The 23,124-nt window shown below is 44.1% G+C and overlaps 1 protein-coding gene across 1 annotated transcript in view; it reads left to right on the forward strand.

Moving 5' to 3' along the window:
* The window catches only part of LOC126455789 (Down syndrome cell adhesion molecule-like protein Dscam2), a 222,835-nt gene that overhangs the window by 128,351 nt on the left and 71,360 nt on the right, over window positions 1-23,124 (forward strand). The window contains exons 7-10 of the mRNA XM_050091551.1: window positions 7,447-7,622; window positions 12,658-12,821; window positions 18,302-18,407; window positions 20,454-20,611. Of these exons, the coding sequence (XP_049947508.1) occupies window positions 7,447-7,622; window positions 12,658-12,821; window positions 18,302-18,407; window positions 20,454-20,611 (604 nt within the window). The remainder of the gene's footprint in view (window positions 1-7,446; window positions 7,623-12,657; window positions 12,822-18,301; window positions 18,408-20,453; window positions 20,612-23,124) is intronic.

A 23,124-nucleotide genomic window follows, 5' to 3' on the forward strand; every position in this document is an offset into this window, starting at 1 on the left:
TCCTCAGCAGGTAGGAGGCCTTGGTCAGTTGCAAAGTCTAACAGAAAGAAGAAGGTTCTGCTGCTAGGTAGTGCACATGGTAGACGTGTGGGCTAGCAGTTGCAGGAAGTGTTGGGGAGTGAATACCAGGTCACCAGCATTGTGAAAACTAGTGAAGGGTTGGCTCAGGTGACTGACAGCATAGGAAAGTTATGTAGGAATTTTACGAAGGAGGATCAGTGATAGTGGGTCGAGCAGGGAACAGTCTTGTTATGGACGGTGAATATGATGTGGGGGAGAAGTGGTAAAGACAGGTACTCATATTGGTGGCACTAATGTGCATTTCGTGCAACTGTTTAAGCGTCCTGATCTGCCTCATCTTAATGCGGCTGTTAGGCGCGTTAACATGGGGCTGGGGAGGGCGCTGATGGCGGAGGGCATGGGTCCCATTTCGGTGATGCCAGTCGGGTCTATCAGTAGAACGGGTTTAACTAGGCATGGCCTGCACCTCAATAGGTATGGGAAGGGGACGCTGGCAAAGCTTATAGGTGTAGTTGTTGGTGGTGGGACTACTCATGGAAAAATTCCTGTAGTAGCTGGTGTTAGTGCGCACCTTTTTTTTAGATTGAAGTCAGCTGATAGTTATACCTTCTTAAAGGAAGTCCCTCTAACTAAGGGATCATCTTCAGAGAATATCATGTTTCCAAGCAGAGATGGAATTAGCATATTTCATCAAAATATAAGAGGTATTAGAGATAAAGTTAGTGAACTGCTTATAGATGTTGACTCTGAAATTATTGATATGTCGGAGCACCACTTAAATAATTTGACAATTCAGAGGCTTCCTTTACCAGGATACAGATTAGCTGGCTGTTTTTCAAGGAGTTCCGTGCGGGGTGGGGGAGTGGCTATATACGTAAAAACAGTATTCCATTTGAGTCCATACACGTATCACGGCACTGCACTGAACAGATATTTGAATGTTGTGCAGGGGCAGTTGATTTTAGTGGAACTAAACTTCTAATTGCCGTTGTTTGTAGGTCCCCTACTGTGACTTCAGAGCATTTCTGCTCTAACTAGAGAGGGTTCTTGATACACTTTGTAGGAAGTACCAGAAATTGGTTATATATGGTGACTTCAGTATAAATTTTGTATATGATGGTGCAAGAAAAAGGATGTTGGTAGCTCTCTTAAATTCATATGATCTGATGCAGACTGTGCTTTCTCCAACCAGGGTGCAGGGGAACAGTAGCACAGCCATAGACAATATTTTTACTCATTCCTCATTACTACAAGGGTATTCTGTTAGTAAAAGGGTGAATGGCCTTTCACACAACGATGCACAAATTCTAACACTAAAAGGCTTTTGTACACAAACAAATGTCATAATTACAAACTATGTAGGAAAGTTAACCCAACAGCAATAGCCGGCCGGAGTGGCCGTGCAGTTCTAGGCGCTACAATCTGGAACCGAGCGATCGCTACGGTCGCAGGTTCGAATCCTGCCTCTGGCGTGGATGTGTGTGATGTCCTTAGGTTAGTTAGGTTTAATTAGTTCTAGTTCTAGGCAACTGATGACCTCATAAGTTAAGTCGCATAGTGCTCAGAGCCATTTGAACCGACAGCAATAGAGAGTTTTTTAAACCTTGTCAAGGAAAAAGAGTGGCAGCATGTTTATAGTGCCGATAACATAGATGATAAATATAATGCTTTCCTTAACACATTTCTGATGCCCTTTGAGAGTTGCTTTCCATTAGAATGTCCTACACGGGAAACTAGCAGTAAAAGGCAGCCTGGGTGGATGACTAGTGGGATAAGGCTATCATGTGTAACAAAGCGGTAATTATATCAATATGTTAGAAGTAGTCACAATCCAGCTACAGTAGCCCATTACAAACAGTATTGTAGGGTGCTTAAAAATGTTATTGAGAAAGGCAAATAGTATGTGGTAATCAAACAGAATAGGTACTTGACAGGATAAAATTAAAACCATATAGTCAATTGTGAAGAAGTGTCTGGTCAGCAGCACAAAGTCGACGATATAAAGTCAGTTCGTAGTAAAAATATTTCTGTTGCTGATAAATCAGATATATGTACAGTATTTGATAATCATTTTCTGGGCATTGCTGGTGAATTAAATAAAAATTTAGTTTCCGCAGGGAATCATATAACTTTCTTGGCAAATGCCTTTCCAAGATTGATGTCTGAAATACTCCTCTCTGATAGACAAGGGGGAGATTGAGTCAATAATTAAATCTCTGAAGACTAAGGACTCTCATGGATATGGTGGAGTGCCTAACAGAATATTAAAGTACTGTGCTGCACATGTTAGCCCTGTATTTATCCATATTTGTATTTTTTTCCTTTAGGAATGGTCAGTTTCCTGAACGATTAAAGTACTCAGTAGTAAAGCCGCTTTATAAAAACGGAGAAAGGGATAATGCAGACGTATTTCTATGCCATCATTGTTTGCTAAATTTATTGAAAAGGCTATGTTTGTAAGGATAAGTGATCATTTTGTATCACACGATTTGCTTTCAAATGTACAGTTCGCCTTTAGGTTTCGAACGCTAGGCATATTTTATTATTTAACTAAGGCATTTGATTGTGTTGATCACAAAATATTGGTCCAGAAGTTGGATCAATATGAAACACGGGGAGTAGCTCACAATTGGTTCACCTCTTACAACAGACAACAAAAGGTCATTCGCAATGTTGAGGATGGCTCTGACGTGGGGTCTGAGTGTGGTACAGCCAAGTGTGTGTGTGTGGGGGGGGGGGGGGGGGGGGGAGGGAGGGAGGGTTGCCCCATGGATCAGTGTTGGGGCCACTCCTGTTCCTTATTTGTATAAATGATATGCCCTCTAGTATTACAGGTAACTCGAAAATGTTTCTGTTTGCTGATGTCATTTGATTGGTAGTAAAAGGTGTTGTGCACAACATTGGCTCTGTTCACATAGTGCAGTTCGTGACCTAAGTTCATGGCTTGTAGAAAATCAACTAACGCTAAATCACAGTAAGACTCAGATTTTACAGTTTCTAACATACAATTCAACAAAACCTGACATTTTAACTTCACAGAAAGGGCATATGATTAGTGAATCTGAACAGTTCAAATTTCTAGGTGTTCAGATAGGTAGTAAACTGTCATGTAAAGCCCATGTTCAGGATGTTGTTCAAAGACTTAATGCTGCCATTTTTACTATCCGAACAGCATCTGAAAATTAGTCTACTTTGCTTGTTTTCTTTCGCTTATGTCGTATGGTGTTATATTTTGGGGTAACTCTTCCCATTCTAAAAGGATATTTTTGGCTCAGAAACAGGCTTTTCGGGCAGTAAGTGGTGTAAGTTCACGAACCTCTTGTCGACCCCTGTTCACGAGTCTGGGTATTTTGACATTGGCCTCTCAATATGTATATTCCTTACTGCCACTAATTGTTAACAATAATAGCTTATTCCCAAGAAAAAGCAGCTTTCACTCAGTTAATACTCGGCAGAAATCAAACCTGCGTTTGGATCGGACTTATTTAACTCTTGTGCAGAAAAGTATGCAGTATACTACAGCATCCATTTGCAATAAGCTGCCACTCGAATTCAAAAATCTTAGCGGTAATCCACGCGCTTTCAAATCGAAACTGAAGAGTTTCCTCGTGAGTCACTCCTTCTATTCTGTCGAGGAGTTCCTTGAAACATTAAGCTGATTCTTGTTTTATTGTTGATTGAGTTTATCTAATCCATGGAGTGATTTTTTTCGGGTTCATAAACATTTTATCTGTTATTACTTTTATGTTGTAATTTCATGTACTGACACGTTCCATGACCTTGGAGATTTGCTTCTCAGTTTAGTCCTACGAAACATGACGTGTAAATAATAAAAAAATAAAACATATCGAAGCATTTCTTCGAAAACTGGAGTCTGCAATTGGTTATGAATCATGGCGTGCATTTCAATTGCATCGCTTCTACTTGTGATTTTCCCTTGCAGTGCGATGAGAATAGGGTGTACCTGTAAACAGTGAAAGTAATTCTTCATTTGTCTGCTACAGTATACGTCACAGGATTGACAGGACGTAAAAATGGACCCGTTTCTGTACTTCATTGATTCGTGGGGTCAGCAAAGCCATTTCTTCTTATACAATAGCTGTTTGTCGATGAAATCGGAATCGACGCGAAAGTCATTTCGCCAGAGTGTATGCCGTCCTTTCAACCCAGCGACGTATACTTTTGCGGACAGATGAAGCATTACATTAGGCGCTTACAGAAGTGCCCTATTAGGCGATTACAGAAGTGCTCTATTGTCATCGCACAGCAAAGGAAAATCACAAGTAGAAGAGACGCAGCTAAGCTACACGCCTTGATCCATAATGATTCGAAGGTTCCAGTTTTCGAGAAAATGTTTCGATGTATGTGGTTAATCGTGAAATTATCGCCAGTTCACGTGGTATTTGGCAACGTTAACGAGGTTGCTTTTCGTAATTATATTCACACTAAAAAATATGGCTATGGCATATGTGCCTTCCGACGTTGCTCATGGTGCTCTGAATTTTTAAATGTTCTTATGATAGATGTCACCCTGGAAAATGGATTCGTTTTCAGAAAGTACAAAATCACAAATCGAATCAAAAACTTGAAATACTGTAATTTGTACAGGGTGTTATAGTTGGTTATACAAATTAGTTATAATTAAATTAGTTATACAATAGTTACACAAAAATTAGCTATACAAAATTAGCCTTTAATTTTGATAAGGGTAAATAACTCACAGAAATGTTTAATACAGCACTGAATGCAGTAGACCTTCAAGTTCTCAAGTTCTGCTGCCGCCTAATACTGTTAGTTCCTGGCGTTCCTGCTAGGTGGCATCCATGAATGAGTTATTCCAGCCGCCATCACTGATTCATATAACAGTGCAGAGCCTACGCAGTTTTGTTTATGGTTTCATGAGTCCAAATTCGCAATTACAGTTCAGTGACAATTCAGATTGAATATCGCAATGCATCACATGAAAGACAAGCTATTATTAATTGGCACAATCGTTTCATTGAAACTGGCTGTGCATCACACAGAATGCTGGGTCTGAGACAGCCAGTAGTCTCTGAGACAGTCAATTGTAACTGGCGTATCGTACCTGAACATGCCTGAACATTCTCTGACGCCTAAATTACACTACTGGCCATTAAAATTGCTACACCAAGAAGAAATGCAGATGATAAACGGGTGTTCATTGGACAAATATATTATACTAGAACTGGCATGTGATTACATTTTCACGCAATTTGGTTGCATAGATCCTGAGAAATCAGTACCCAGAATAACCACCTCTGGCCGTAATAACGGCCTTGATAGGCCTGGGCATTGAGTCAAACAGAGCTTGGATGGCGTGTACAGGTAGAGCTGCCCATGCAACTTCAACACGATTCCACAGTTCATCAAGAGTAGTGACTGGCGTATTGTGACGAGCCAGTTGCTCGGCCACCATTTACCAGACGTTTTCAGTTGGTGAGAGATCTGGAGAATGTGCTGGCTAGGGCAGCAGTCGAACATTTTCTGTATCCAGAAAGGCCCGTACAGGACCTGCAACATGCGCTCGTGCATTATCCTGCTGAAATGTAGGCTTTCGCAGGGATCGAATGAAGGGTAGAGCCAAGGGTCGTAACACATCTGAAATGTCACGTCCATCGTTCGAAGTGCCGTCAATACGGACAAAAGGTGACCGAGACGTGTAACCGATGGCACCCCATACCATCACGCAGGGTGATACGCCAGTATGGCGATGACGAATACGCGCTTCCAATGTGCGTTCACCGCGATGTCGCCAAACACGAATACGACCGTCATGATGCTGTAAACAGAACCTGGATTCACCCGAAAAAATGACGTTTTGCCCTTCGTGCACCCAGGTTCGTCGTTGAGTACACCATTGCAGTCGCTCCTGTCTGTGATGCAGCGTCAAGGTTAACCGCATCCATGGTCTCCAAGCTGATAGTCCATGCTGCTGCAAACGTCGTCGAACTGTTCGTGCAGATGGTTGTTGTCTTGCAAACGTCCCCATCTGTTGACTTAGGGATTGAGACGTGGATGCACGATCCGTTACAGCCATACGGATAAGATGCCTGTCATCTCGGCTGCTAGTGAAACGAGGCCGTTGGGATGCAACACGGAGCTCCGTATTACCCTCCTGAACCCACCGATACCATACTCTGCTAGCAGTCATTGGATCTCGACGAACACGAGCAGCAATGTCGCGATACGATAAACCGCAACCGCGATAGGCTACAATCCGACGTTTATCAAAGTCGGAAACATGATGGTACGCATTTCTCCTCCTTACACGAGGCATCACAACAGCATTTCACCAGGCAAAGCCGGTCAACTGGTGTTTGTGTATGAGAAATCGGTTGGAAACTTTCCTCATGTCAGCACGTTGTAGGTATCGTCATCGGCTCCAACCTTGTGTGAATGCTCTGAAAAGCTAATCATTTGCATATCGCAGCATCTTCTTCCTGTCGGTTAAATTTCGCGTCCGTAGCACGTCATCATGGTGTAGCAGTTTTAATGGCCAGTAGTGTACAAAGCGTATGTGCACAGAATTTATTTTCAAGCAAGTTGGCGCGCCAAGCCACTATCATCGTGACGTGGTGGCGTATCTCTTAAGGGATCTGCCGACTTGGATTGAACATGGTGGGACATCCTGACCACCACGAGCACCTGATTTAACCCCAATGGACTTCTATGTACGGGGGTGCTTAAGAGAGAAAGTGTTTATTCCTCCGTTTCCAGGAAACGTCGACGAGCTGCGACAATCGATAACACAAGCAGCTGCAACCATTCATCTAGACTTGCTCAATAATTGCAGGTGGGACATTTCTCGTGCTAGAAAAGGTACCCGCACTGAGCATTTGTAAATGAAACTTGAATATATACTGCATTCAGTGTTGTATTAAACATTTCTGGAAATTATTTACGTTTGTCCCAGTTAAAGGTCCATTTCGTATAACTAATTTACGAACGCCCTGTACATTTACCATTTTCAATTAATGTTAGTTGTATAAGATGACATGAGATTTGAAACGATAAAATGTTTATTTCTTTTGTCAGTTTTGACGTCACACACTTACATGACAACAACAGAAAAAGAGAAGACTTGAGTCTGGATTGGAACACAGAGCGCAAAAATTTGAAACTATGTTCGAAGCCATTATTCTCCGAGCTCGCTCCGTCTAACGCCACGCTGATGTACTTAAGAAGTGACTCCAATGCTTTTACTGTCTTTTCTTCGCACACCACTGAATGTTCATAACTAAATCAAAATGGACGCCCCATCATTTTCACCCTTATTTCACCCTGTTAAGTTTCGACTACGTCGGCGAGCGACCTATGGCGGGTTACCCTCATCAGACTGGCGGCGGTCACAGCCTGCAGGTACAGGGGCCAGGTGAGCCATGCTAGATGTGTTGGCGTGTGCAGGTGGTTCCGCAGCCAGGGCGCCTCCAGCCAGCGCGTCGCCCTGGAGGACCGCGTGCGGCAGGTGGGCGGCAGCCTCTTCCTGGCGGCCGCGCTGCTCAGGGACTCGGGCCGCTACGTCTGCGTCGTCAACAACTCGGTGGGCGCCGAGCGCGCCTCCACCTCGCTGCTCGTAACCAGTGAGTACCCCACACGTCGGGCGTCGTCTCACAGTCTCACGCGACTCTCAGTGCTACTGGCAACGGCTCCCACATCAATACTTTATTCATGGACTCAACATTAGAATCTCTCAAAGGCTAAAGTTCACTTCTTTAAACCTTTTGTTTGAATCAGCTCCGCGGATGTTATATTGGCGTCATTATCATCGATCTGTTAAAACTGGGTACAAACTGGAAACTAAATTCAAAAAAATTCAAAAATGGAAAGATAGGAATCTTACTACTCCCTGTATAAAGAATTATACACTAATATTATTATTACAGTGTAATGTTTACATCTTATATTTGCATTGAAGCGTAGTAAATTGGTGAATACAAAGACAGTACATAAATTTTTAACAGAATATCGTTGTCGTTCCTTACAGTTTCCCCAGAAGTGTGCGGCGTGAGATTTTCTCTCACGGTTTCGGCACAAGTTCACCTTTTCTTTGATGGACAGAATATAAAACGCTGACTTTTAATAGCGTTTCCTGTTGTTGCTATAATAACTTCTGGTGCTTGAGTTCCGTGTAAACTTTGATTTTTTTTTAAATGTTATCTTTCCACTGTTGACAGAATACACGATTGAAATTTCGGTACTTAGGCCATCGTCAAGTGCTTAAAACAGTGCCTTATCGTAAGCCAAAAATATCCGAAACGTACATAACGACCTGGAGTATCTCGATATTCAGCTACCGCTACCTGTGGGTGTTATGCAACCTGCGACGTCTTCAGGCACCACATGCCAATTTCATTTTCTCTCGCACGTTACGCACAAACTAGTATTCCTATAGCACAAATGCACAGGGCCTTTTTGTAGGAAATTTAATGTAGTTAAATTTTTTACTGCGATACGTTTTCGGTAAAGGCCGTAGTTTTCGAATCATTCAAGAAAAACGTACGAAATAGGGCTTCAAACATGTTTATCTTGAATTACTCAAAAATCATAGCCTCCACGAAGACAGTACCCCAGTTCGAAATTTAACTACGTTAAATTTCCTACAAAAATGTCCTGCTCATTTTTTCTGTAAGAGTAAAAGTTTCCGAGTAGCAGGCAAGAGAGTACGAAAATCTCACACGTGGTTTTTAAAGGCGTTGGAGGTTTCACAAAACCCGAAGGTAGGGGTATCTGAAAGGAACAGGTTATATTCACATTGAGGGTGCATTCTGACCATTACTGCGTTTAGCTCAAGAGTAAACATATAATTTTAAATTAGCCTCGCTGACCTTATTTTAACTCTAATATATGCTACGCTATAGTAATTGAGAGCTCCCTTTAAGCAACACCCAAGAAACTGGTTAATCTAAAAAACGAGTCAAAATCTGCGATAAAATTTATATATCCCTTAAAGGTAATTTTCCGTCTCGAACTTTTGTTGAGATTACTATTACTAACAGATTCTCATCACGTGGTCTAAAACAGTGCAAGTGTATGATAACGATCGATAATATACACTTCTGTCGGAGAGATAGAGAGAAAGAGTGAGAGGGAGAGAGAGAGAGAGAGAAATTAAATGGAACAAGATATGACACCTACAATATGCACGTTACAGAATACTACACAGCAAGAATTTAATCCATAAGAGCCAAGTTAATGTCACTTTTCTTTTTAGCAGCTGCAGCCTCAGTTCGTAAAAAGTAAAAACGTTATCATGAGTTACATTCTGACCTCTTAGTTCACTGGTGGGTTCAATTGCAACACTCACATCTTGATATTTTTCTGGCAACTCAGGGAGCCATGAAATAAACACGTGGTTCCTGTGGCCGATGAGAGAATAGCGAAGGTCGTCCGTTCGCAAGCAGCCCGGGGAGTGATAGAAATTGAAAAACGTAAAACACAGGAAAGATTAAGCACCCTACTATCAACTACGCGCGTTCAAGCCTTCAGAAAACAACGAGAACTGCCATACAAGTGGTCCATATTTCTGGCAAATACTTTGCTCTTTTACTTCGAATGTACTATCTGAAGTGATGTCGCCCTTGAAACTCTACCAAATGTCCAGCGATAATGACGTATACTGTAGAAATATGTAATGTATGAGTAATTCCTACCAATTTTTTTCCAAATACAGCGAACTGCAGCAAATTTGTCACTACGTCACCTTTCTTCTTTAACTTATTTCTTATCAGACCTCATAACACCCGTATTTTACTAAAAAAAATCTAGTGATATTGTCACCCGAAATATATTCTGGCCAATAGGCCACAGCTTTTTCATACATTTTTGTACGATTGACATCCATCAGCAAGAAACAATAGCCCGAGATATCCTCGAAAGAGGACACTCTCAACATTTATTCATTGGTGCCCCTATACTCAGTAATTTTCAGAAAGTGAACAATTCTAATGCATAAAAAATTGTTTCAAATTAACTTTCTGTGTCATTTATTCTAGTGGTGTGTTCTTGTTTATGCTCGCTGCAGGAAGACGGTTGCTTTGCAAAAGCGGACTAGACCGTCATTCTATAGCATGATTTCTTGATTGAGTACTGTGTGTATTGTAGACTGAACGTTGACTTCAGTAATCATCAGAATCCTCGCTTGTGGATACGTTGGTCATTTGATTTTCACATTCAGTCACTGAGTATTCACGGTCAGATGCATTTACAGTCTCCCTTACCTTAATGACACTGTCTGTATACCACGGTCAGTATTTAGGAATTACACTGAAGTACCACAACATTATGACTACAGCGAACGCTTTATTTAACACCCTGGTGGCGTTGCAGGCGGGCCAGAAATGGGGAAAATCCAATGACATAAGCGACTTTAACAAAGGGCAGATTGTTATGGCCTGGAATGATCATCTCCGGAACGGCGAAGCTGGTGCTTATTCACAGAACGTGGAAGTCGGAGGGCTGCCCGATCTGGAAACAAGGACGTGCGCAGATCTATGAAAGATGTGACGGCAGAGGAGAGCGCTGGTACAGACACAAGTCTTTTCCGAGCTTACACTATTTAAAGCACATTGTTAAAGATGGTGCTCAGCAGCAGATGAACCCTACATTTTCTCACCTTAACCAAACGACTGTCCATCACTACTGCTGTGGGCACGGAATCATCGACACGTAGCAACGCAGCAAATTCTAGAACAGACTCTAATGTCAGATCAACAGGTAGTGATATTTATTTTGGGTCATACCGATCCAAACATTACATATGTAACAGTTACCGTTTTGGACAAAATTATTTTAACAATCGGAAACTTTATTGAGCTACAGGCAGCTCTTGCAGTTACAGACAAGGTCAGCAAGTTTCACTAACATATCCCATTTTAAATAGTGACATTGTCGGCTGAGCTGAGGAGCAATCAATGAATTCAACGAATTCATTGTAAATAAAGCTTCAAATATTAAGCAATATGTCTCCATGCTCGTCGTCAAATATGGCGTGTCTAGGAATCCTTCCTACTCGGTTCGCTAGACAATCACATCAAAAAAATCGTATTAATGAGTTTTATTACAAAAAAGTAAATGACAATACTTAACTTTAACAACTGCACAGATCTGTCGCAGGCAAAAGGCGACATACAAGATAAGCAGTCTCTCCAGTATAACTATTCACAAGTCTGTGTTACATAAATTGTACAAGTGAAGTGACGAGCGTTGACTCTTCTGTCCAAGTCGCTAGTCTTGAAGCGGCAATTCAACTAGGTCGACATCAGTCGGGCGGGGCTTATGTCGTCTCCGCACAGAGGCCGCTGCTGTCGCGTTGTCATCCTGGAGAGGGGTCGGTCAGCGTGCGATTGGCTGACGTCTTCTCCCAGCCATCTCTACTGTATCGTTCCCGACTGGCGTGGCGGTCCTTGCCTTGACGCCGTAACATGAAGTTTTTTATTTCCTTGCTCGTGTGTAGGTACACTGGATTACTAGTTTCGACAGGATTAAGGGTGCGCTCTTCAGATCTATAGTGTACGGCTTACGATCATGCTCTGCGATAAAGCATCCGTTTTTTTTTTCGTGTCATCGTAACGGACTCACAATAAACAGAGAGTAGAACTTTACAAAGATTAGCTGTCTCCTCACGGCAAGATAGAGTCAGACAAGTGTAGCTCATCAAGAAGTGCCGCGTGTGTCTGCCGGCAGCCAACCCAGACACATGCGGTGCTTCTTGACCACACTTTTAATCTGTGTCTTGCCATATATATATATATATATATATATATATATATATATATATATATATATATATATATATATATCTGTCGACCAACTTTGAGCTAGGTGGATTCAGGTTACCTCATCAATAAGGTTGAGGTTACGGATATGAAAGTAGCTAGGATGAATGCAGATACTAGTAGATCGGAACAATGGCAGGAGGATGTCCACAATGAGGAAATCAAAGAAAAACTGGGAATGAACTCTATAGATGTAGCAGTCAGGGCGAACAGGCTTAGATGGTGGGGTCATGTTACACGCATGGGAGAAGCCAGGTTACCCAAGAGACTCACGGGTTCAGCAGTAGAGGATAGGAGGAGTCGGGGTAGACCAAGGAGAAGGTACCTGGATTCGGTTAAGAATGATTTTGATGTAATAGGCTTAACACCAGAAGAGGCACCAATGTCAGCACTGAATAGGGCACCATGGAGGAATTTTATAAGGGGGACAATGCTTCAGACTGAACGCTGAAAGGCATAATCAGTCTTAAATTATGATGGTATATATATATATATATATATATATATATATATATATATATATATATTCTAACAAGTCATTTTCAAAATACCATTTCAGATCATAAAGATGAACTGTCGGACATTAAACGACTATGTCAAAACGTGTTTGGGGTGTAATATTTGTGTTTGGAGAAGGCCTACTTCCGCATATGCGAAATGAGTTATTTAGTTAGTTAGTTAGTTATGTGTTCGATAGATGATCTGAACGAGTCTTTTATAGAAACGATGTGGACTGCAGGATACGTATACGTGATTAGCGCTAACATTAATGGCATACAGTGGCTTAGTGAAACAATCGGAAGCCCTTCCGTAACCCCGGCGACCCCACGACGTGTTGCAGCGCCGCTGTCGGCCTACGTTTCGCCGCAGCAGCAGACGGTGGACGTGGGGCGGCCCGCGCAGCTCAACTGCTCCACCGAGGGCCACCCCCAGCTGGCCGTCTCCTGGCTCAAGGACGGCCGGCCGCTCCACACCTCCAGCAGGGTCAGGCTGCTAACCCCGCAGGTAAACGTCCCTCCCTACACCATACTGCGAGCTACCTCCTCCAGCACGTCTCCAAGTTACCGGTATCAATCTTTTTGTAACACTCGACCAAATACTGGCGATGGAAGAGCTATAAAACATCCGTGGACATTCCAGAAGACACCAGTGTTGTTCTCAACAGTCTGCAACAAAAAAGTTGAAGCTGCACTCTCATAGCATCAATTCAGGTATGGAAAACCTGAGCCCTCAGAGAAGGTTCAAATGGTTCAAATTGCTCCGAGCACTATGGGAATTAACTTCTAAGGTCATCAGTCCCCTAGAACTTAGAACTACGTAAACCTAACTAACCTAAGGACATCACACACATCCATACCCGAGGCAGGATTCGAACCTACGGCCGTAGCGGTCTCGCGGTTACAGACTGTAGCGCCTAGAACCGCTCGGCCACTCCGGCCGGCTCAGAGAAAGAGTATTGGCATTAAAATTAGTTGTACACAGACAGATGGAAATGACATTCGAAGTTCTTCATATACACTCCTGGAAATTGAAATAAGAACACCGTGAATTCATTGTCCCAGGAAGGGGAAACTTTATTGACACATTCCTGGGGTCAGATACATCACATGATCATACTGACAGAACCACAGGCACATAGACACAGGCAACAGAGCATGCACAATGTCGGCACTAGTACAGTGTATATCCACCTTTCGCAGCAATGCAGGCTGCTATTCTCCCATGGAGACGATCGTAGAGATGCTGGATGTAGTCCTGTGGAACGACTTGCCATGCCATTTCCACCTGGCGTGCAGACCGCGTGAGACGACGCTTCATCCAGTCCCAAACATGCTCAATGGGGGACAGATTCGGACTTCTTGCTGGCCAGGGTAGTTGACTTACACCTTCTAGAGCACGTTGGGTGGCACGGGATACATGCGGACGTGCACTGTCCTGTTGGAACAGCAAGTTCCCTTGCCGGTCTAGGAATGGTAGAACGATGGGTTCGATGACGGTTTGGATGTACCGTGCACTATTCAGTGTCCCCTCGACGATCACCAGTGGTGTACGGCCAGTGTAGGAGATCGCTCCCCAACCATGATGCCGGGTGTTGGCCCTGTGTGCCTCGGTCGTATGCAGTCCTGATTGTGGCGCTCACATGCACGGCGCCAAACACGCATACGACCATCATTGGCACCAAGGCAGAAGCGACTCTCATCGCTGAAGACGACACGTCTCCATTCGTCCCTCCATTCACGCCTGTCGCGACACCACTGGAGGCGGGCTGCACGATGTTGGGGCGTGAGCGGAAGACGGCCTAACGGTGTGCGGGACCGTAGCCCAGCTTCATGGAGACGGTTGCGAATGGTCCTCGCCGATACCCCAGCAGCAACAGTGTCCCTAATTTGCTGGGAAGTGGCGGTGCGGTCCCCTACGGCACTGCGTAGGATCCTACGGTCTTGGCGTGCATCCGTGCGTCGCTGCGGTCTGGTCCCAGGTCGACGGGCACGTGCACCTTCCGCCGACCACTGGCGACAACAACATCGATGTACTGTGGAGACCTCACGCCCCACGTGTTGAGCAATTCGGCGGTACGTCCACCCGGCCTCCCGCATGCCCACTATACGCCCTCGCTCAAAGTCCGTCAACTGCACATACGGTTCACGTACACGCTGTCGCGGCATGCTACCAGTGTTAAAGACTGCGATGGAGCTCCGTATGCCACGGCAAACTGGCTGACACTGACGGCGGCGGTGCACAAATGCTGCGCAGCTAGCGCCATTCGACGGCCAACACCGCGGTTCCTGGTGTGTCCGCTGTGCCGTGCGTGTGATCATTGCTTGTACAGCCCTCTCGCAGTGTCCGGAGCAAGTATGGTGGGTCTGACACACCGGTGTCAATGTGTTCTTTTTTCCATTTCCAGGAGTGTATATATATGAAGGAGAACTTCGAATGTCGTTAAGTGCGTTTCCATCTGTCTGAGTACATCACGACAAGCGTTTCAGACATTTTCTGACCACCCTGTATATATATCGGGTGGTCAGAAAACTGAAACGCTTGTCGTGATGTTGTAGGGCAGATTCTACTGAGACATAAATGTTAAGAAAGAAATTCCATACGTTGCGGCGTTTCCGAGTTATTTAGCATTGAAGTTAGCCAATCGGATAGTCGCGCGCGTAAATTCAAGTTTCAGCTAACGAGACAAAGCACTCGTTGGGCAACACCGCCCCTGGCAGGCCGCTTGAATGCGAGCGCGCGACGCCCCGATTGGCTAAATTCTATGCTAAATAGCTCGGAAACGGAGCAACGTATCGAATTTCTTTCTTAATATTTATGTCACAGTACAACCTGCCCTGTAACATCCCTACAAGCATTTCACACATTTTCTGACCACCCTATATATATACTTTCTTCATTTTTTTCACACAGGCGCACACCTTGCCCTTTCAGAGGAACCATCCCAGCATTTCCCTGAAGCGATTTAGGGAAATAACGGAAGACCTGAATCAGCGTGGCCGGACGTGGGTTTGAACCGTCGACCTCCCTAACGCGAGTCCAGTGCGCTAACCACTGCGCCACCTAGCTCGGTCAAAACTCGAAGATTACTGCGTAGTAATAATGGCATTATTATAACCATTGACTGATAGACATCCCTGACATATTCTGTACAAAAAATAATTTACGATTTTAATATTTTTCTTTCTCAATCACTAGTCACCATGCCACGAAGTCCTTTCCTATGCCAATATCTTCGTCTCACAGTAACATTTGGTCGCTTCGTCTTCAGTTATTTGTTCGATGTATTCTAACCTCTCTCAATTGTACCCTCCACAGTTTCATCTGGTACCTTAAAAAATTATTCCCTGATGTCTTAACGCTCGTTCCATCGTCCTGTCCTTATCAGTATTTTCCATATGTTCAAGTCTTTGCTGATTCTGAGGAGAATTCATTCCTAATCAGTCCATCTAATTTGCAACAGCTTTCAACAGCACAATATTTAATCGTTTAGAACGTTCTGCTACCTTCTTTTCCGATTTTCTCATAACCCATGACACACTACTTTCCAATGCTGTGATCCAAACGTACATTCTCAGAAATTTCCTCCTCAAATTAAGGCCTGCGGTTGATACTAGTAGAAGTCTTTTGGCCACGAATGCCTTCTTTATGCTCTGTGTTTGTCTGTCCAACTTGTGTGATTGTCCTTTTTGGAGTAGTCTATTCCTCTCCAATTGATCTACCTACTACGATACACATTATCGCACTAGCTTTAGCCTCAAAGAATTTGAAACGCACCTCATCTTTCCTCAGTACTCTAGCATCCCCCTTCCTTCCACACTGATTCTTCGGTGCGTTTCTCTTAAACTTCAGTCTACTCTTCGTTATTACAAAATTCTCTCTCTTTGCTAATAGCTAACCTATATCCTCCTATAACTCGTCTTCTACTCCCTCCCCCCCTACCGAATTTCAATCCCCCATGATTATTAGATATCTATCTCCATTTACACCCGTTCAATTTCCTCATATACTCTTTCTACTTCTTCATCTCGGCATGTATAACTGAACCACTACTGTTGACGTTGGTTTGCTGTCTATTCTGATGAGAATAGTTCTATCACTAAAATGTTCACAGTAACTCAGTACTTTCCTACTCACAACGAATTCCACATCCGTCATGTCCGGCGCTGCTGCTGTTGAAATAACCCTACATTCGCGTGACCACAAAATCTTACCTTTTTTACAATTCACTTTAGTAACCTCCACTATTTCTAGATTGATGATTTGCATTTGCCTTTGCAGATTTTCTAGCTTTCCTGTGACACAGAGACTTCTGACATTCCACGCTATCGAGCGAGGTGGCGCAGTGGTTAGGACACTGGACTCACACTGGGGAGGACGTCGGTTCACAACCCACGTCCGGCCATCCTGATTTAGGTTTTATCGTGATTCCCCTACATCGCTTCAGGCAAATTCCAGCATGGTTCCTTTGAAAAGGTACGGTCCACTTCCTTCCTCAACCTTATCTAATTCGAAGAAACCGATGATCTCGCTGTTTGGTCCCCTCCTCCAAATTAACCAACCAACCATACCACGCTCCAACTCCTTGTATGTCAACCCGTCTTTGGTTATTGCATCATTTTCTCATGATCACCGCCCCCTTGGCTGTCCCACCCGAAGAACTTCATGTGGGGGGTAGTCCAGAATCCTTTTCTAATGAAAACATCATCAAGATACTTACAGCCTATATATCGTGTAGGTATACGTTATGTGTCTTTAATGTAGTCGTTTCCATTGCCTTCTGTCATGTCGATAACTGCTAATTATTCCGCCTTTTAGGGGTAGTCTGCTACCGCAATGGAAAGTGGTTGCTATGCTATGTTCGAGTCCAGTGTTAGCTGTGTGCTGCACGGTCACTTCGATTAAATATGTAGGCGTGACGTTGCAAAGCGACGTAATACGAAACGAGCTTGTAGTGTCCGTTGTCGGGAAGGACAAACGTAGGAGCCTGCGGGGCAATACTGACCCTATGTCCTTTCTTAGAAGACAGCCCATGGAAAGGCGAACTTAGTTTACAGTTTTTGCAGACTTGAGTAAGATTTGACAGTGTTTATTCGACACTTTTTGACTCGAATATACTTTTTGACGTTCTGAAGATAGTAGGGGTAAAAAGGGAGCTAAATATAGTGACAGCTTGTACAGTCAACAGACAGCAGTTATAAGAATGTAGATGCATGAAAGGGAGGCATGGTTGAGATGAGAGTGATACAGCGCTGCGCCCTACCCCAATGGTATTCGATCTGTATATTGAGCAAGCAGTAAAGAAAACCAAAACAAAAAAAATTGGAGTAGGAATTAAAGTTCATAGAGAAACAACAGAAACTTATAGGTTTGCCAGCGACATTGTAATTCTGTCAGAGACAGCAAAGGACTTGGGAGAACAGTTCAACGAAATGGACATCAACAAACACAAAACAGAGGCAGTGGATTGTTGTCGAAGTAATGTGGTACAAATCGCTATAGGCCACAGCATTCATTCAGAGATGAAGAGGCTTGCACAAGACAGTAGCAGGTAGGGCTTAGTAGCATGGAGAGCTGCATCAAACCAGTCTTCGGACTGAGGAACACAGCGACAACAGGGAAGGTAAATTCCTTTGTTTATTGGGAGACTTCCAGGGAAATGTAGTCGATCTTATCGACTGTGGTGCGGTGCTCTCTGGAGTCGTGAATATCGTCACCCCATTTAGGTACTTGGAACAAATACCTACAAAAAATCTTCTTTGGCATTGTTCCACTATACATAATTTGTCTGTTTTCATAATCGATAAAAAAAAAATAGCAAACAGGCAGCTTAAATACGTAGTTCTTGCCAGACTTTCGACTTCTGTGACAGAAACATATACTGTGATGTGGTACACCGGTCAAACACGCTGCTTAACCTGAGTTTGCGATCTCACTCTAAAATGGCATTTTTCTTTAAATTCATTGTTCTCTGCTTCACTTTTCAGACACTGCGCATCGAACACGTGGAACAGCATGATGCAGGGATGTACCAGTGTGTGGTCTCCAACAATGACGAGACTGCTCAAGGAACAGCACAGATCTCATTGGGAGGTAAGTCTACTGCAAACAATTGGTATATGTGACATAGTGGTTTCCTTGTCAGTGTTAGTCTTACTAGTAACCGCGGTCTCGTGTTAGCATTTTTACCCATATTCAAAACGTCCTGGGTCCCGAATTTGATCCCAACCTCTGCAAAAATTTTAATTAAAAGAGGTTATCAGTGGTGGACATGGTCTTCCGCTATAAAGAATCAGCATCGTGCTACCAACGACCGACAGACTTGCAGGCCACACTCTTGCCCTTGAAGTTGGAAACTATCAAAGCGGAGGCACCCATAGAAAAAAGGTGGAATAACCAACGAAACTGTAACATTCTGCAAGTCAGAGCGTGGAATGTCAGAAGTTTTAATATGGTAGGCAAGCTAGAAAATATGAAACGGGAAATGTAAATGGTCATTCTATAGTTGGGGGTCAGTGAAATGAAACAGAAAGAAGACAGGGATTTCTGGTTAAATCAACATTAAGTAAAAAGACAGTAGTAGAAAATGGTATAAGAGGAATTGGATTCGTTGCGAATGGGAAAGTAGGGCAGAAATTAGTTACTGTGAAGAGATCAGTGATAGGATTGTTCTCAGAAACGATGGCAAACCAAATCCAACAACATTCATTCAGGTGCATATGCCAATGTCTCAAGAAGAAGATGTAGAGATAGTATGTAAGGATGATGAACGGGTAATTTAATATGTAAAGGGACATAAAAATCTACTGATACTGCTCATCGTGGATTGGCACGCGTTGTTAAGAGAAGGAATAGGTCCGCTGTTGTGTGGTAGGTCCGCTGTTGTTGTGTGGTAGGCCCGCTGTTGTTTGCTATCTACATAAATGATCTTTTGGATAGGGTGGATATCAATGTGCGTCTGTTTGCTGATGATGCTGTGGTGTACGGGAAGGTGTCATCGTTGAGTGACTGTAGGAGGATACAATATGACATGGACAGGATTTGTGATTGGTGTAAAGAACGGCAGCTAACTCTAAACATAGATAAATGTAAATTAATGCAGATGAATAGGAAAAAGAATCCTGTAATGTTTGAATACTCCATTAGTAGTGTAGCGCTTCACACAGTCACGTCGATTAAATATTTGCAGAGCGATATGAAAGTGGGACAAGCATGTAATGGCAGTTGTGGGGAAGGCGGATGGTCGTCTTCGGTTCATTGGTAGAATTTTGAAAAGATGTGGTTCATCTGTAAAGGAGACCACTTATAGAACGCTGGTGCGACCTATTCTTGAGTACTGCTCGAGCGTTTGGGATCCCTATCAGGTCGGATTAAGGGAGGACATAGAAGCAATTCAGAGGCGGGCTGCTAGATTTGTTACTGGTAGGTTTGATCATCACGCGAGTGTTACGGAAATGCTTCAGGAACTCGGGTGGGAGTCTCTAGAGGAAAGGAGGCGTTCTTTTCGTGAATCGCTACTGAGGAAATTTAGAGAACCAGCATTTGAGGCTGGCTGCAGTATAATTTTACTGCCGCCAACTTACATTTAGCGGAAAGACCGCAATGATAAGGTAAGAGAGATTAGGGCTCGTACAGAGGCATATAGGCATATTCCCCTCGTTCTGTTTGGGAGTGGAAGAGGGAGAGAAGATGATAGTTGTGTTACGAGGGACCCTCCGCCACCCACCGTATGGTGGATTGCGGAGTATGTATGTAGACGTAGATGTAGATATACTGCAAGCGAAACATCATGCCAGCCACGGCACTCAGTGATTTTGACACCTGTTGACGATGGCCGCGACAGCTGTCAAAAGTTCGAGTGTTTTATTCGAAGTGACGCGGCTTTGAAACGTAGAAGATTTTACTAGATTTGACCTATGACAAGGGGCTGGCACAGGAGAGGAAATCCTGGTAGGCTAAATCAAACCAGTCATCTGACACACAAAACATTGGGACGAAGAAAGAAATTATGAGAGGAACACTGAAACATTTTAGGGATTTAGTTATGGGCATAGACGCCACTATATTGTGCGGTAGTGGGTGCTTAGTTATTCTAGGCAGTCGTTCCAGCCTGTGACCCTGAGCATTCTACCTGTGCAGATGCGGCGCCAGTGCTGGTGAAGACGTTCGGCGCGGCGACGCTGACGCCAGGTTCCGCGTGGTCTGCAGAGTGCGAGGCCGCTGGCTCCCCGCTGCCCTCCGTGTCCTGGCGGCGCGACGGCCACGCGCTCACCACCTCACAGCAGCACACACTGCAGGTCAGTCCCACGCGGCTTGCAAAGTGTAACACCTAGACACGCGGGGAATTTGAAATCAATTCGCTGAACGCGAATATTTTGGCATCAGCTGTGTTAGGTCACCTATTAGTGAAATATGAAAATCTGTACCTCACGGGAACTAAAATCTGGATTTCCCCGTTATCGCGAGTGGTCGCTTTAACCACTTCGACTGTCACCCTTCTAGCCTCCAGGCTGACCCAAACTTTCATGTGTCACACTGTCAACATCTCTATACCATAGCCCCATACATTCATCACTTCATGCTCGCAGCTTTACTCTGTATTCCCACACCAGTGAAAAGGAGACTAGGAGTAATCGGGCCCTTGATATTATCATCTTGTCCCCGTCTCGGCATGTATCGCAGCGGCGATCACGAAGTTTCCATTAGAAGACCGTACAGTGCAGAATAGGCTTACCAATCAGACAAAATCGCAGTGAGCACTGCGGGCTTTCAAACAATAAAAAGATGAAAGGATGTGGGCCCTCATCTACATACCCTCCGACTCAGAGTTGCAATATTAAAAGGTTTGGTTGGTTTCGTTGTCCAGGGTCTGGGATACGTAGTTGCCGCATTAGAGGCCAAATACTGCTGTGTCTACAGTATACGATAAGAATACACACATGAATCGAATGGTCGAAGGTTTCTATCACTCGGCAATTGCGAATTATAAAAGTAACATATAAAATGATAAACGAAAGATTGCAACTAAATAAATTCTACAGGTACTATCTTAATGACTTTAAATGATGAGTACGATAGTAGAAGTACTTTTTAGAATGCGGTATATTTCTGTAAAACACTTATTCGTGTCGATGGTCCCGCGAATAAATAAAATATAAGTTGAATAACAGGGAAACAATAGATTCCTACTTCACGTAATTAGTTACGAACAAGTACATAGCTCACGAGATATTCATTTCTGATCGCATACTACGACTTCACTGCAGAAGCCACAAGAGCATAGGTCAGCTCCCCGAAATATTTGCATCCTCCGCGACTACGTGCAAACTGCTCCACTGTCCAAGTTCTTCCGCCGACTCCGCGTCCGTCGTGCCGTCGCGTCCCACGCTTCTCGTGTCCTGTCCCGTTCTGTCCAGAACTGCCCCGTGTCCTCTCCGAAAACGATGCTCCTCCCCACTTCCATACAGTCTCTCCACATGTCCTTTTTGCAATGCTCCCGCCCTGTCTTCAAACCAACGCACACTCACAAACATAATGAAACATATTCGAAATACTGCATCTACATTTAAATACTTGAAATTAAATAAATATTCCTACAGCTGGACCATAAACACGCTCTAAAACACATTATTAAATACATAAACAATTAAATAAACATATGTCAAAGAAAGGAAGCAATATGTACGCCAGGAGCCTAATGTCTCTGTGCTTTCTAACACACAGTAAATATTTAACCAATTTCTTCATGAATAGTATATATTGGATACAAACAAAGACATAGATGAATAAGTATATTTATAAGCATACTGCTACCGTTTTTCCGTGTAACTGTGGAGTACTTATGGCCTGACGCGATCGATAGTAATCGGCCACTTTGACCTCCAATAACTCATGCACTATTTAAGTTACATGCCTGTAATTCATACCAGTTTAGGTTTACACTGCTAGCTTTGTAAAGACACGGCGATAGGCAAAATCGGATGAAGCATTTATAATTTGGAAATTCGTTGCTAGGTGTTACTTGTATAATTTGTCGTCAGATACTAAACTTTAAACTAATAAATACACTCCTGGAAATGGAAAAAAGAACACATTGACACCGGTGTGTCAGACCCACCATACTTGCTCCGGACACTACGAGAGGGCTGTACAAGCAATGATCACACGCACGGCACAGCGGACACACCAGGAACCGCGGTGTTGGCCGTCGAATGGCGCTAGCTGCGCAGCATTTGTGCACCGCCGCCGTCAGTGTCAGCCAGTTTGCCGTGGCATACGGAGCTCCATCGCAGTCTTTAACACTGGTAGCATGCCGCGACAGCGTGGACGTGAACCGTATGTGCAGTTGACGGACTTTGAGCGAGGGCGTATAGTGGGCATGCGGGAGGCCGGGTGGACGTACCGCCGAATTGCTCAACACGTGGGGCGTGAGGTCTCCACAGTACATCGATGTTGTCGCCAGTGGTCGGCGGAAGGTGCACGTGCCCGTCGACCTGGGACCGGACCCCAGCGACGCACGGATGCACGCCAAGACCGTAGGATCCTACGCAGTGCCGTAGGGGACCGCACCGCCACTTCCCAGCAAATTAGGGACACTGTTGCTCCTGGGGTATCGGCGAGGACCATTCGCAACCGTCTCCATGAAGCTGGGCTACGGTCCCGCACACCGTTAGGCCGTCTTCCGCTCACGCCCCAACATCGTGCAGCCCGCCTCCAGTGGTGTCGCGACAGGCGTGAATGGAGGGACGAATGGAGACGTGTCGTCTTCAGCGATGAGAGTCGCTTCTGCCTTGGTGCCAATGATGGTCGT

This window comes from Schistocerca serialis, chromosome 2 (assembly GCF_023864345.2).
Source record: "Schistocerca serialis cubense isolate TAMUIC-IGC-003099 chromosome 2, iqSchSeri2.2, whole genome shotgun sequence".
NCBI lineage: Eukaryota > Metazoa > Arthropoda > Insecta > Orthoptera > Acrididae > Schistocerca > Schistocerca serialis.